The following is an 11,711-nucleotide window of genomic DNA, read 5'->3' on the forward strand; positions in this document are numbered from 1 at the left end:
CTTATGACTCAAAAAATAAATTACGAGAAACAGCTGTTAAAGATAAAGAATGCATTTCTTCAGTTTCTTAGTAGTAGTAATTTTTTTTTAGTCATAATCCACCTTTTCATAGGTCGGGTCACATATATTGAGCACTCAAATCTTTAGTTTATTCATAAACAGGTGAGATCATTGGCTTACCAGCCAACGCTCGTAGAACATTACGCGCAGCTACGGTGGCCATATCGTTTCGAGTACGCTCTGTAGCCGTTGCCAAGTGAGGAAGGAGGACTGAAAAGAAGAATGATATCAATATTATCAACGTTCTTTTGTTGTAGATTTTCATATTTTTAAGATAGTTATTTGATTAACTTTTTGCGGATGTGTATTTCACAGAAGTGATTTATGTTCCAAAAATATTTGGAACTTTTGGGTTTCCTCCGGATCTCATGGAGCTCAATAATTTCATTTTGCAACATAGGTTTATTTGAAAAAGCTTAAGGGCATGATTACCTACTGGCAGAGTTCCATTATCCTAAGTCAGAGTTTTTACAATTTGCGACTGCAAACTTTTGTCTAAAAATCAAGTATAAGAATGTAAATTCGTGTGAAACCAAACATTATACACTCAGCTATGAGCTACGGATCCCGAAATGCCAGAAAAGTCCTCGTCAATAAAAGCCATGACCTTTTCTAAAATGTGTTCCTTTTCGCTTTAGTTACAATTAATGTCTTACTTTAAAACTACTATAGCAGGGATATTTTCTCTTTAGCGATTGTCGAACGCTGATAGGTAGTTGATTATCATTATCATGATAAAAGCCAGATATCACATATAGCGGCTCCCGCATACGATATTTTCCACTGGTCTCAGTTTATCACAGAGAATAACAATTTTAGTGACAGAGTGTCAGTGAACGAGAGCTACCGATTACCGATAAAATATAAATCGCGTTCTTTTAAAACGTGCATGTGTATATGTTAGGAAACAGAGTTGCTTCAAACAAATATCATACCTGTGAATTATTTATCGCTTGCGCAAATACGACGTGAAGGAAAGTAAGGAAAAGAAAATAAAAGGAAACAGAAGAAAAAAGAGGAAAGAAATGGAAGTTAGGGGAAATTAAGGGAGAGGAAAGGAGGGGAAGGGAAAGAAAAAGAAAAGAAAAGAAAAGTAAAGAAAAGGTAATCAAAGGAAATGAAACGATAGAAAAGAACAGGAAAGGAAAAGGCACTAAAGAAGCAAAAGAAAGGAAAAGAGAGAGAAAGGAAAGGAAAAGTACGGAAAGAATAGGAAAGGGAAGAAAATAATTTTTGTTTGTTTTAATGGTTTATTCAATTTATACTTCTTATTAAGAATTCATGAGCTTAACACCGGCTTATAATAATTGAATATTCAATTATCACGTTTTTCTTAGAGAAACTGAAAAGAAAGAAAGAAACATTTACTGGCATATTGCGATGGTACCATTTCGAAAAACGTCACGAATTCATCATCAGGCAATTTCGTAATGTTATCAAAGGTTCCACCGAGATTCGAACGGCGAATCACACGATGAAACTGCAGTTGCCTTAACCACTAGGCTATCCTGCTTGTATTTGTTTCCTTGTTTAATTCAGTTTATCTCAAACCATTAAAACAAACAAACATAAATATGTAAAACTGAGCCCGAGTTTACAAAGCTTCTCATTCGCAACGAAAAAGAAACTTTACAAAAACAAATCTACATAACAGGCAAATTAATGGGGTCAGAATATCTCAATTGTGTTGTTAGTGTCGAAATGAGATAAACTGAATTAAGCAAGGAAACAAATACAAGCAGAATAACCTAACGCAACTGCAGTTTCACCGTATGATTCGCGGTTCGAATCTCGGTGAAACCTTTGATAACATTACGAAATTGCCTGATGATGAATTCGTGAAGTTTTTCGAAATGGTACCATCGCAATATGCCAGTAAATGTTTCTTTCTTTCTTTTCAGTTTCTCTTAGAAAAACGTGATAATTGAATATTCAATTATTGTAAGCTGGTGTTAAGCTCATAAATTTTTAATAATAAAAATAATTTGTGTTTTCTTTTTTTTTTTTTTTGAAAAATATTTACAATGGAAAAAAATTATCGTTATCGATTTTTCGACTTGTTGTCAAAAAGTTACCAAAATTTAAATTTACTATCGATAAGTTCACGATATTTTATCGTAAATTTACCGAATTGTTATCGAAAAATATCGACACCTTTTAAATAACAAATCGATATTTTCAAGATTACCAGTCGATAACGTTTCAATAACGAATCGATAAATTCTTGATAGCAAATCTGCAACTTTTCGATAACAATTCAATATTGTTATTATTGTTTGAATATTTTCAATAACAAATTGGTAACAAATCGAATATATCCGTGCAATTCGATATTTTTTCGATAACAAATCCGTTAAAAGATCAATATTTTTTTATAACAAATCGAACATTCTCTCCAAATTATTTCGAATGGAATGACCCAACAAAAAAAATCAATCGAACTAATCCAAAACCATCCCCGAACAGTCCAGAAATTATTTGAAAGTGGTCCTGGACATAGTTCCCTCAGAACCCCAGAAATATACAATCGGGACGTAGTATGGTTTTCCTGGTTTAAATTTTTAGGAATAATTATTATTTGCAGACCCCCTAATATTAAGGTTAAATTATCTTCAATCTATCAGAGCAGACGGGAGATAAATTTACTATTCTCGAAACCAATTTCGGCCGCAAAATAACAGAAAATAAAAGAAAATACTTTAGGCAATAAATCACACTAAAGATCTCAGAGATAATGATAAAACAATTAATAATAAAAATTCATCAATGAGGAATACAGAAGGAACTCAAAAATGAACACATCTTACTCAAAAAGCCCTTTCTTGTTCTTGGTTATCATGCACGATGAAGCGCGCTGGGCTTTCTTGGGATTTTGACACTGCAGTGGGGTTGATATAATTTAAAGTAAAATAAAATAATAAAAAAAAATTGTTTAAGTTAAACGGTTTTATTGAAAACAATACTTACATGAAGTAATAATAATACGAAAAGCTAGAAAATAATTAGGTAGGTCCTAGGTACTAGTCATCACACTCCTTATCAATCTATGGCGTTGATCAGACAATTAAATAAAAGCGTTGGGCGCGTGAAATTTCTAAAAATGTGACTGATTAAGAATCAGTTAGTTTTACTTATGACTATCAGTAGAAATATGACGCGTCCAACGCTTTTATTTAATTGTCTGATCAACGCCATAGATTGATAAGGAGTGTGATGACTAGTACCTAGGACCTACCTAATTATTTTCTAGCTTTTCGTATTATTATTACTTCATGTAAGTATTGCTTTCAATAAAACCGTTTAACTTAAACAATTTTTTTTTAATTATTTTATTTTCAAGTTTTTAGTCTTTATTTAATTGCCTATTATTTCTCATTCTATTTAGTTCATTTAGTGACTCATTATTTCAAGGACTCTTTCCTGACAATTTGTTACAACCTAAGTCCTCAATACATAATCATTCCAAAGACTTTACTCGACTCTGCGCCACGTATGCTTGTCCCTCCTCCAACTCCAAAATATTTTGATGTCACTTCTACCGGACTGTATGCAATATTTGTTCCAAATATGAGCCAAATCGGGCATCATAGGTCGCTTTCTATTCATGTATCTATGTATTATGTGTTCCAAATATGGACAAAATCGGACCACAAATATAATTTTTGTGAATATCTCGATCCTTCCGCCACCTAGCGGCGATTTTTTTGATAGGTCGCTTTCAATTCTTATATGTATTAAGTGTTCCAAATATGAGCCAAATCGGTCCACAAATACGATTTTTGCGAATATCTCGATCCATGCGCCACCATCGGCGATTTTCTTTCACAAGTCGATTTCTATTTGTGCATGTATTAAGTGTTCCAAATATGAGCCAAATCGGTCCACAAATACGATTTTTGCGAATATCTCGATCCATGCGCCACCATCGGCGATTTTTTTTCATAGGTCGCTTTCTATTCTTGTATGTATTATGTGTTCTAAATATGAGCCAAATCGGGCCACATATACGATTTTAGTGAATATCTTGATCCATGCGCCACCTAGCGGCGAGTTTTTTCTCAGGTCGATTTCTATTCTTGTATGTATTAAGTGTTCCAAATATGAGCCAAATCGGTCCACAAATACGATTTTTGCGAATATCTCGATCCATGCGCCACCTAGCGGCGATTTTTGTCTTATTATTGCATTGTCATCGTGTTCTGAACTATATTCCAAGTTTCATGCTTGTAGCTTATCGGAAGTTACTTAAATTTCAATTACAAGCTTCGTTCACAACGGCCGTGCAGCCGTGCATGCGGCCATGCGGCCTGTCAACTCAAGCTAAATAAAACCGTTTAAAAATGGGGTAAGGCAACTTGGAACTATGTCATGGCACCGTCCACTGTATTTCTGAGCCGAACTTCTCCCTACCAAGACATCTTTGATGTGCAAATAGACACTTCGTATGATAAATACCGTAAAAACTGGTTCGCCCACTATTTGTTGTTTTCCAGGGCTGAGAAGTCTACATTCTACACTGACTTTCCACTTTCTCGCGTTTTTTTAAGTTGGGGATTTTGTATTTGCAAATCGCATTTTTGGAGGTTTTGAACCTCTCCTCATAAAAAAAAACCATTACAATTAATTTACTAAACCTTTTTCCGCTTTCAAGCGGCCACCGTGGTGTCATGGCAGCGTGCTCCGCCTACCACACCGTATGCACTGGGTTCCCACCCCGGGCAAAGCAACATCAAAATTAGAACAACATTTTTCTAAGCGGGGTCGCCCCTCGGCAGTGTCTGGCAAGCGCTCCGAGTGTATTTCTGCCATGAAAAGCTCTCAGTGAAAGCTCATCTGCCTTGCAGATGCCGTTCGGAGTCGGCATAAAACATGTAGGTCCCGTCCGGCCAATTTGTAGGGAAAATCAAGAGGAGCACGACGCAAGTTGGAAGAGAAGCTCGGCCTTAGATCTCTCCGGAGGTTATCGCGCCTTACATTTATTTTTTTGTTTTCCGCTTTCAAAATATTCAAAATAATGATATTTAATTTACTGTCAGGCGGCTTGAACCAGCTGTAAAGAACACATTCGAAAGCACGCTCGGCTAAAAAATCAGCGAGATGCGGTCGGTAGTAAATTTTAAATTTAAGCTGGTTTTTATGTTTGTTATCCAATATCTATGCCATCCTAAATAGCGATTTTCTTGTATAATTTGCATTTAATTTATTCTAGGTTGAGGAATATATAAAAAAAAATTTAATAACGATAAAACCTAGAAAACAGAAAATAAAGTATGAATAAAACAAGTAAGGAAGGCTAAGTTCGGTTGTAACCGAACAGTACATACTCAGCTGAGAGTTTTGGAGACAAAATTAGGGAAAATCACCATTTAGCAAAATTAACCTATGGTAACCCTGGAATGTGTTTGAATGCAATGGGTTTCAAATGAAAGGTATTAAAGAGTATTTTAAAAGGGAGTGGGCCATAGTTTTATAGGTGGACGCCATTTCAGGATATCGTCATAAAGGTGTACCAGAGATGACTCTAGAATTGGTTTGTACGATATGGGTATCAAATTAAAGGTATTAATGAGGGTTTTAAAAGGGAGTGGCCCTTAGTTGTATATGTGAAAGCGTTTTCAAGATATCGAACAAAATGTGGACCAGGGTGACCCAGAACATCATATGTCGGGTACCGCTAATTTATTTATATATGTAAAACCACGAAAAGTATTCCTGCCAAGATTTCAAGGGCGTTTGATTTCGCCCTGCAGAACTTTTTCATTTTCTTCTACTTAATACCCACTCATTTTACAAAGTCTTTTCTAAAGTTATATTTTGCGTCAATAAACCAATCCAATTACCATTTTTCATCTCTTTTTTCATATTTGATATAGAATTATGGCATTTTTTTCATTTTTCGTAATTTTCGATATCGAAAAAGTGGGCGTGGTCACAGTCGGATTTCGGCCATTTTTTATACCAAGATAAAGTGAGTTCAGATAAGTACGTGAACTAAGTTTAGTAAAGATATATCGATTTTTGCTCAAGTTATCGTGTTAACGCCCGAGCGAAAGGTCATACGGTTGACTGCGTATAAAAACTGGGCGCGGCTTCAACCGATCTCGCCCATTTTCACAGAAAACAGTTATAGTCATAGAATCTATGTTTCTACCAAATTCCACAAGGATTGGTAAATTTTTGTTCGACTTATGGCATTAAAAGTATTCTAGACGAATTAAATGAAAAAGGGCGTAGCCACGCCCATTTTGAAATTTTCTTTTATTTTTGTATTCTGTTGCAGCATATCATTACTGGAGTTGAATGTTGACATAATTTACATATACACTGTAAAACTATTAAATTTTTTGTTAAAATTTGACTTAAAAAAAAATTTGTTTTAAAAGTGGGCGTGTTCGTAATCCGATTTCGCTAATTTTTACTTAGCACATATATAGTAATAGGAGTATCGTTCCTGCCAAATTTCATCATGATATCTTCAACGACTGCCAAATTACAGTTTGCAAAACTTTGAAATTACCTTCTTTTAAAAGTAGGCGCTGCCACGCCCGTTGTCCATAATTTTACTAATTTTCTATTCTGCGTCATAAGTTCAACCCACCTACCAAGTTTCATCGCTTTAGGTGTCTTTGGTGATGAATTATCGCACTTTTTCGGTTTTTCGAAATTTTCGATATCGAAAAAGTGGGCGCAGTTATGGTCCGATTTCGTTCATTTTAAATAGCGGTCTGAGATGAGTGCCCAGGAACCTACATACCAAATTTTATCAAGATACCTCAAATTTTTCTTAAGTTATCGTGTTTATGGACGGACGGACAGACAGACGGACGGACATGGCTAAATGAATTTCTTTTTTTGCCCAGATCATTTTGATATATAGAAGTCTATATCTATCTCGATTAGTTTATGCCGTTACGGATTACCGTTATGCGAACAAAGTTAATATGCTCTGTGAGCTCTGCTCAGCTGAGTATAAAAATGTTATGAATAAGACAAAAATCGACAGCGAGGCAATTGGCAGGCAAGCTTGTAATAACAACGCTTAAGTCTGAGCTATATATAGCATATATAAATTAGGCAGTGACCATCTCAGTACCACCTACGACTGAGAAAGCTAAGAGTTCGCTATAAAGCTCAGCAACGGGTGGTGATTGTCACTTCGTGGACATCGCTATGTTAGAAGCGTCAGTTGAAAGCACTGCTTGAGGATATATTGAGGAGTAGTACCGTTTCTAAATACGATAGTTCTGCACCAGGCTCAAGTCAGCGCCATTATCTGCAGGGCTATTACTCTAAATTTCACTTATTCATCACTCACCAAGATTGTGCAAACTTAGCAGGGGATGATCGGAAGGTAATGGTTCTGGTGTCACCACATCTAAGCCAGCAGAGAATATTTCATTTGTTTCAAGAGCCTCGTACAAGTCGTTCGTATTCACAAGTCCTATGTAAATAAGTAAATAATTGAATTAGACCAAGGTCACTCACGCTTTCATTCAACCCGCCTTACCTCCACGCGCAACATTGATAAACACAGCGCTGTTTTTCATTTTACTAAAAGCGGTGGCATTGAAGATATCAGCCGTTTCATTAGTTAATGGAGCAGCAACCAACAGGTAATCACTCTCTGCTAATAAAGTATCGAAATCTACTTTAGTTGCATTGAATTGCGCTTCGATTTCCTCAGGCAAACGTCGACGCGTCGTATAGATAATGTGATCAATATCGAAGCCAGCTAAACGTTTAGCGATCGATTGTGCGATATTACCAAAACCAAAGAAACCCACTACAGAACCGCGTATATTTTTGCCCAACAGCCAGTTGAGACGGAAGTTCTGCCATGTATTTCTAAAAAGTGAGAAGTGCATATATAATTATTACTGTCTTCCTTACACCAACAACTTCACACAAACTTACGTATTTATCGCATGTCGACCTTCGTGAAAACGACGTCCTGCTGCCAACATCAAGGCGATTGCTATCTCAGCTGTAGGATCATTGACAACAATGGGTGTGTGTCCTAGCGGTATTTTGCGTCTTTTCAATTCGGGCACATCGACATGGTCAAAACCCGCTGACATTGTAGAAATCGCTTTTAGTTGCAGACCAGCAGCATCTAATACTTCAGCATTTAATTTTTCAAGACCGGCCCAAAAAATACCGTCCACCCCTTTGACTTTTTCCAACACTTCGACGCGATCAGGTGGAAAAATCTGTGTTATAATCAACTCACAGCTCCTCGAGAGTATGTCGATAGCTACTTTTGGCACTTCTGGGTGTGTGATCAAAATTTTGCATTTCTTTTCTTCTCCAGATAATTTGTCTGTATTATTCGCGGTAATTATCTCAGCTCTAACCACGACATTTAATGTGGCGAAGATAGCGGAGAGGAAGGACGCGTTTTTTAAAAACATTTTGCGTTTATTATAAACAAACTTGAAAAATTAATATATTACGGTTTAGACAAATTTATGTGCAATCAAAAGTTAAATATCCATCTGGGTTTATGGACTTCTTGCAACAAACTAAAGCGCAAAACGTGGGTTAAAAGATATTTCATATTTGTGAATATTTAACTTCAAAAAACCGGTTTGGTATAAATTTATTGTTGGTCTGGCACAGTGATACAGTAATTTTTTTTTTATTTTTTTTTAAATTGTCCACAACCGTTAAGCATTTTTGAGTAATGGTATGCAAAATGCAACGGTGACAAGAACTACATAATCCGATTTAGCTTTCAGGTACATCAGACCGTTTCGAAAAATTAACAATTCCTGTCCTTCTGTGGCATATGGTGTTAGAGTCAGGAGGCGTGGTAGCGACTGGTGGTCGGGTTTGCTGCTGTTCGCACATCGGGAATTGTAGCTCTTAAAAACAGCCGAAAAAACTGGAGGCGCCCTGTGCCATGAAAGTCATGAGTATTAATAGACCATTAATTGCAACCGTAAGTCGCCTTGTGCGTGACCGCCAAGGAGCCACATGATTTAAATAAATTGTGTTTGCGACGATTATTAGGAGTTAACCCCAGGTGAAACTACGCTTTGCACGAGATATACAGACAAAAGTGTGACCATTTTATGTATCTCTATTTCTTTTTAGCAGACGCAGCAGTACCAATTCCAAAGACTGGGGTTAGGTTCGAAGCCTCTCTGGAGTAAGTGAACGAGGGACAATCCCTCCGCAAGAGCTACTCCTGAAAATTTTTGAACGATATGCGAGGTTCTGAGGGAAACCCCCCCCCCCCCCCCAATCTTTCCGAAATGGCCAAAACGTTGATTTCCTTAAATACATACAAACAAACCCTTTCTTAAATATTTTTTTTTAATAGAAAAAACAAGCTTTTTAAAGTAAGAACACCGGCGAACGCCGGCGCGCCGATAAAGTAATCGGCGTAAACCTCTACTAGACATATGTATAAAGTATTTCCGGGCTTACGTCTGTAGCCTTTTTTTTTTTGTTGTTATGGCTTTGTTTTTATTTTTCCATTAAATTGAACAGAATTACAAATCATTTTCAAAAAAAAAATAAAAAGATCCATAGTGTTGCTTGGAGAACCCTTAAGTAGAGCTAATATTAGCTGCATTTTTTTTCTTTTTTGTTAATTATACCTTTGCACTTAAACTTTTTATGGATTGCAAAGTGTGTAACTTTATCTACACTTATGAAATTGTTGCGTAGAAAATAAGTACTGCTAAATTTCAGTACGCATTATACTCAGCTGTAACTGAAATGTGTCTCTCTATTGTATCTCTACACTATTCTTCACTTTTATGACCGAAAAATGTGTGAGCACTATTCTTCGCAACCGATTCAGCTAAAGGTTATACACTATGATCAACAGAGGTGCGTATATCCGCTAAGAACAACCCGTTTTGTGCGAGTTATTTGCCACTGCCGCGCATCTTCAATAAATGCCGCTAGAGGGGTCTCCTAAATGTTATCTAAGGACCGGCAGCTGGCATATTCTAAGCCCCTAACGCTTCAGTTGTAGGTATGCCTGTCGTAAGAGGCGACTAAAATACCAAATTGATTCAAGGGGTTGTGTAGCGCAACCTCTCAAAGGGTTGCCAGCGCAATATATAGCTTCTCCAATCACATTTTCAACCTCCCCTACGCGTGGCGAATACTGTTTCATTAACATCCGAGGCTCTGACAACCCCGAACTCCTGATGGGTCTAGTGGGTGGGAGGGCGGTATGGCCTAGAAGGTTGCACGTGGTCATACCAAATCGTTCCCTAGATGGTCGAACAAAGTGGCAAGGTTAAACTCTATTCGTCTTCAACACAAAACCGGCCTAAGTGATGATAAGCGTGTTTTTTTACCCACGAATGCAGTTGTATATACATGTAAAAAAAAATTATAAAAAAAATTTTTCAGTTAAACGGCTTTATTGAAAACAATACTTACATGAAGTAATAATAACACGAAAAGCTAGAAAATAATTTGGTAGGTCCAAGTTACTAGTTATCACACTCCTCATCAATCTAGGGCGATTATCAGACAATTAAATAAAAGCATTGGGCGCGTGAAATGTCTAAAAATGTGAGGCGTAGCATAACCTGATTAAGGTTCAGTTGGTCTTATATATGACTATCAATAGAAATTTGACGCGTCCAACGCTTTTATTTAATTGTCTGACCAACGCCCTAGATTGATAAGGAGTGTGATGACTAGTACCTAGGACCTACCTAATTATTTTCTAGCTTTTCGTATTATTATTACTTCATGTAAGTATTGTTTTCAATAAAACCGTTTAACTTAAAATTTTTTTTATTATTAATTTTTTTTCAAGTTTTTAGTCTTTATTTAATTGCCTATTATTTCTCATTCCATTTAGTTCATTTAGTGACTCTTTCCTGACAATTTGTTACAAACTAAGTCGTCAATACATAATACTTCCAAAGACTTTACTCGACTCTGCGCCACGTATGCTTGTCCCTCCTCCAACTCCAAAATATTTTGATGTCACTTCTACCGGACTGGATGCAATATGTGTTCCAAATATGAGCCAAATCGGACCACAAATATGATTTTTGTGAATATATCGATCCTCGCGCCACTTAGCGGCGATTTGTTTTTGCATAGGTCGCTTTCTATTCTTGTATGTATTATGTGTTCCAAATATGAGCCAAATCGGACCGCAAATACGATTTTTGCGAATATCTCGATCCTTGCGCCACTTAGCGGCGATTTTTGTCTTATTATTGCATTGTCATCGGGTTCTGAACTATATTCCAAGTTTCAAGTTTGGAGCTTATCGGGAAGTTACTTAAATTTCAATTACAAAATTCGTTCACAACGGCCGTGCATGCGGCCGTGTGGCCTGCCTGTCAAGTCAAGCTAAATAAAACTGTTTAAAAAACACGGCAATTGTTACATTTGGCGTACGCCGTGGTGTGATGGTAGCATGCTCCGCCTATCACACCGAATATCCTGTGTTCACGCCTCGGGGAAAGCAATATCAAAATTTTATGAACAAGTATTTTAAATTAGAAGAATACTTTTCTTAACGGGTTTGCCCCTAGGCAGTGTTTGGCAAGCACTGCAGTGTATTTCTGCCATGTAAAGCTTCCCAGTGAAAATTCATCTGCCTTGCAGATGCCGTTCGGAGTCGCCATAAAACAAGTAGGTTCCGTACCGCCAATTTGTGCAAA

The 11,711-nt window shown here is 36.8% G+C and overlaps 1 protein-coding gene across 1 annotated transcript; it reads right to left on the bottom strand.

The window, feature by feature from the left end:
- Positions 1 to 8,554, bottom strand: LOC137242556 (glyoxylate reductase/hydroxypyruvate reductase-like). Its single transcript, XM_067769828.1, has 4 exons — positions 7,975 to 8,554; positions 7,568 to 7,905; positions 7,376 to 7,501; positions 1 to 270 (listed from the first exon to the last, which is right to left on the bottom strand). The coding sequence occupies exons 1-4, from the start codon at positions 8,469 to 8,471 to the stop codon at positions 149 to 151; spliced, it is 1,083 nt and encodes a 360-aa protein (XP_067625929.1). The 5' UTR covers positions 8,472 to 8,554; the 3' UTR covers positions 1 to 148.
- Positions 8,555 to 11,711: the final 3,157 nt, after the last annotated feature.

This window comes from Eurosta solidaginis, chromosome 2 (genome assembly GCF_040869045.1).
Source record: "Eurosta solidaginis isolate ZX-2024a chromosome 2, ASM4086904v1, whole genome shotgun sequence".
Classification (NCBI taxonomy): domain Eukaryota; kingdom Metazoa; phylum Arthropoda; class Insecta; order Diptera; family Tephritidae; genus Eurosta; species Eurosta solidaginis.

Coding starts and splice junctions, on each gene's coding strand:
- LOC137242556 (XM_067769828.1), bottom strand. CDS start 8,471: ATGTTTTTAAAAAACGCGTCCTTCCTCTCCGCTATCTTCGCCACATTA. Junction 7,906..7,974: donor GGTCGACATGCGATAAATAC/GTAAGTTTGTGT, acceptor CTCACTTTTTAG/AAATACATGGCAGAACTTCC. Junction 271..7,375: donor GCTAAGTTTGCACAATCTTG/GTGAGTGATGAA, acceptor TCTTCTTTTCAG/TCCTCCTTCCTCACTTGGCA.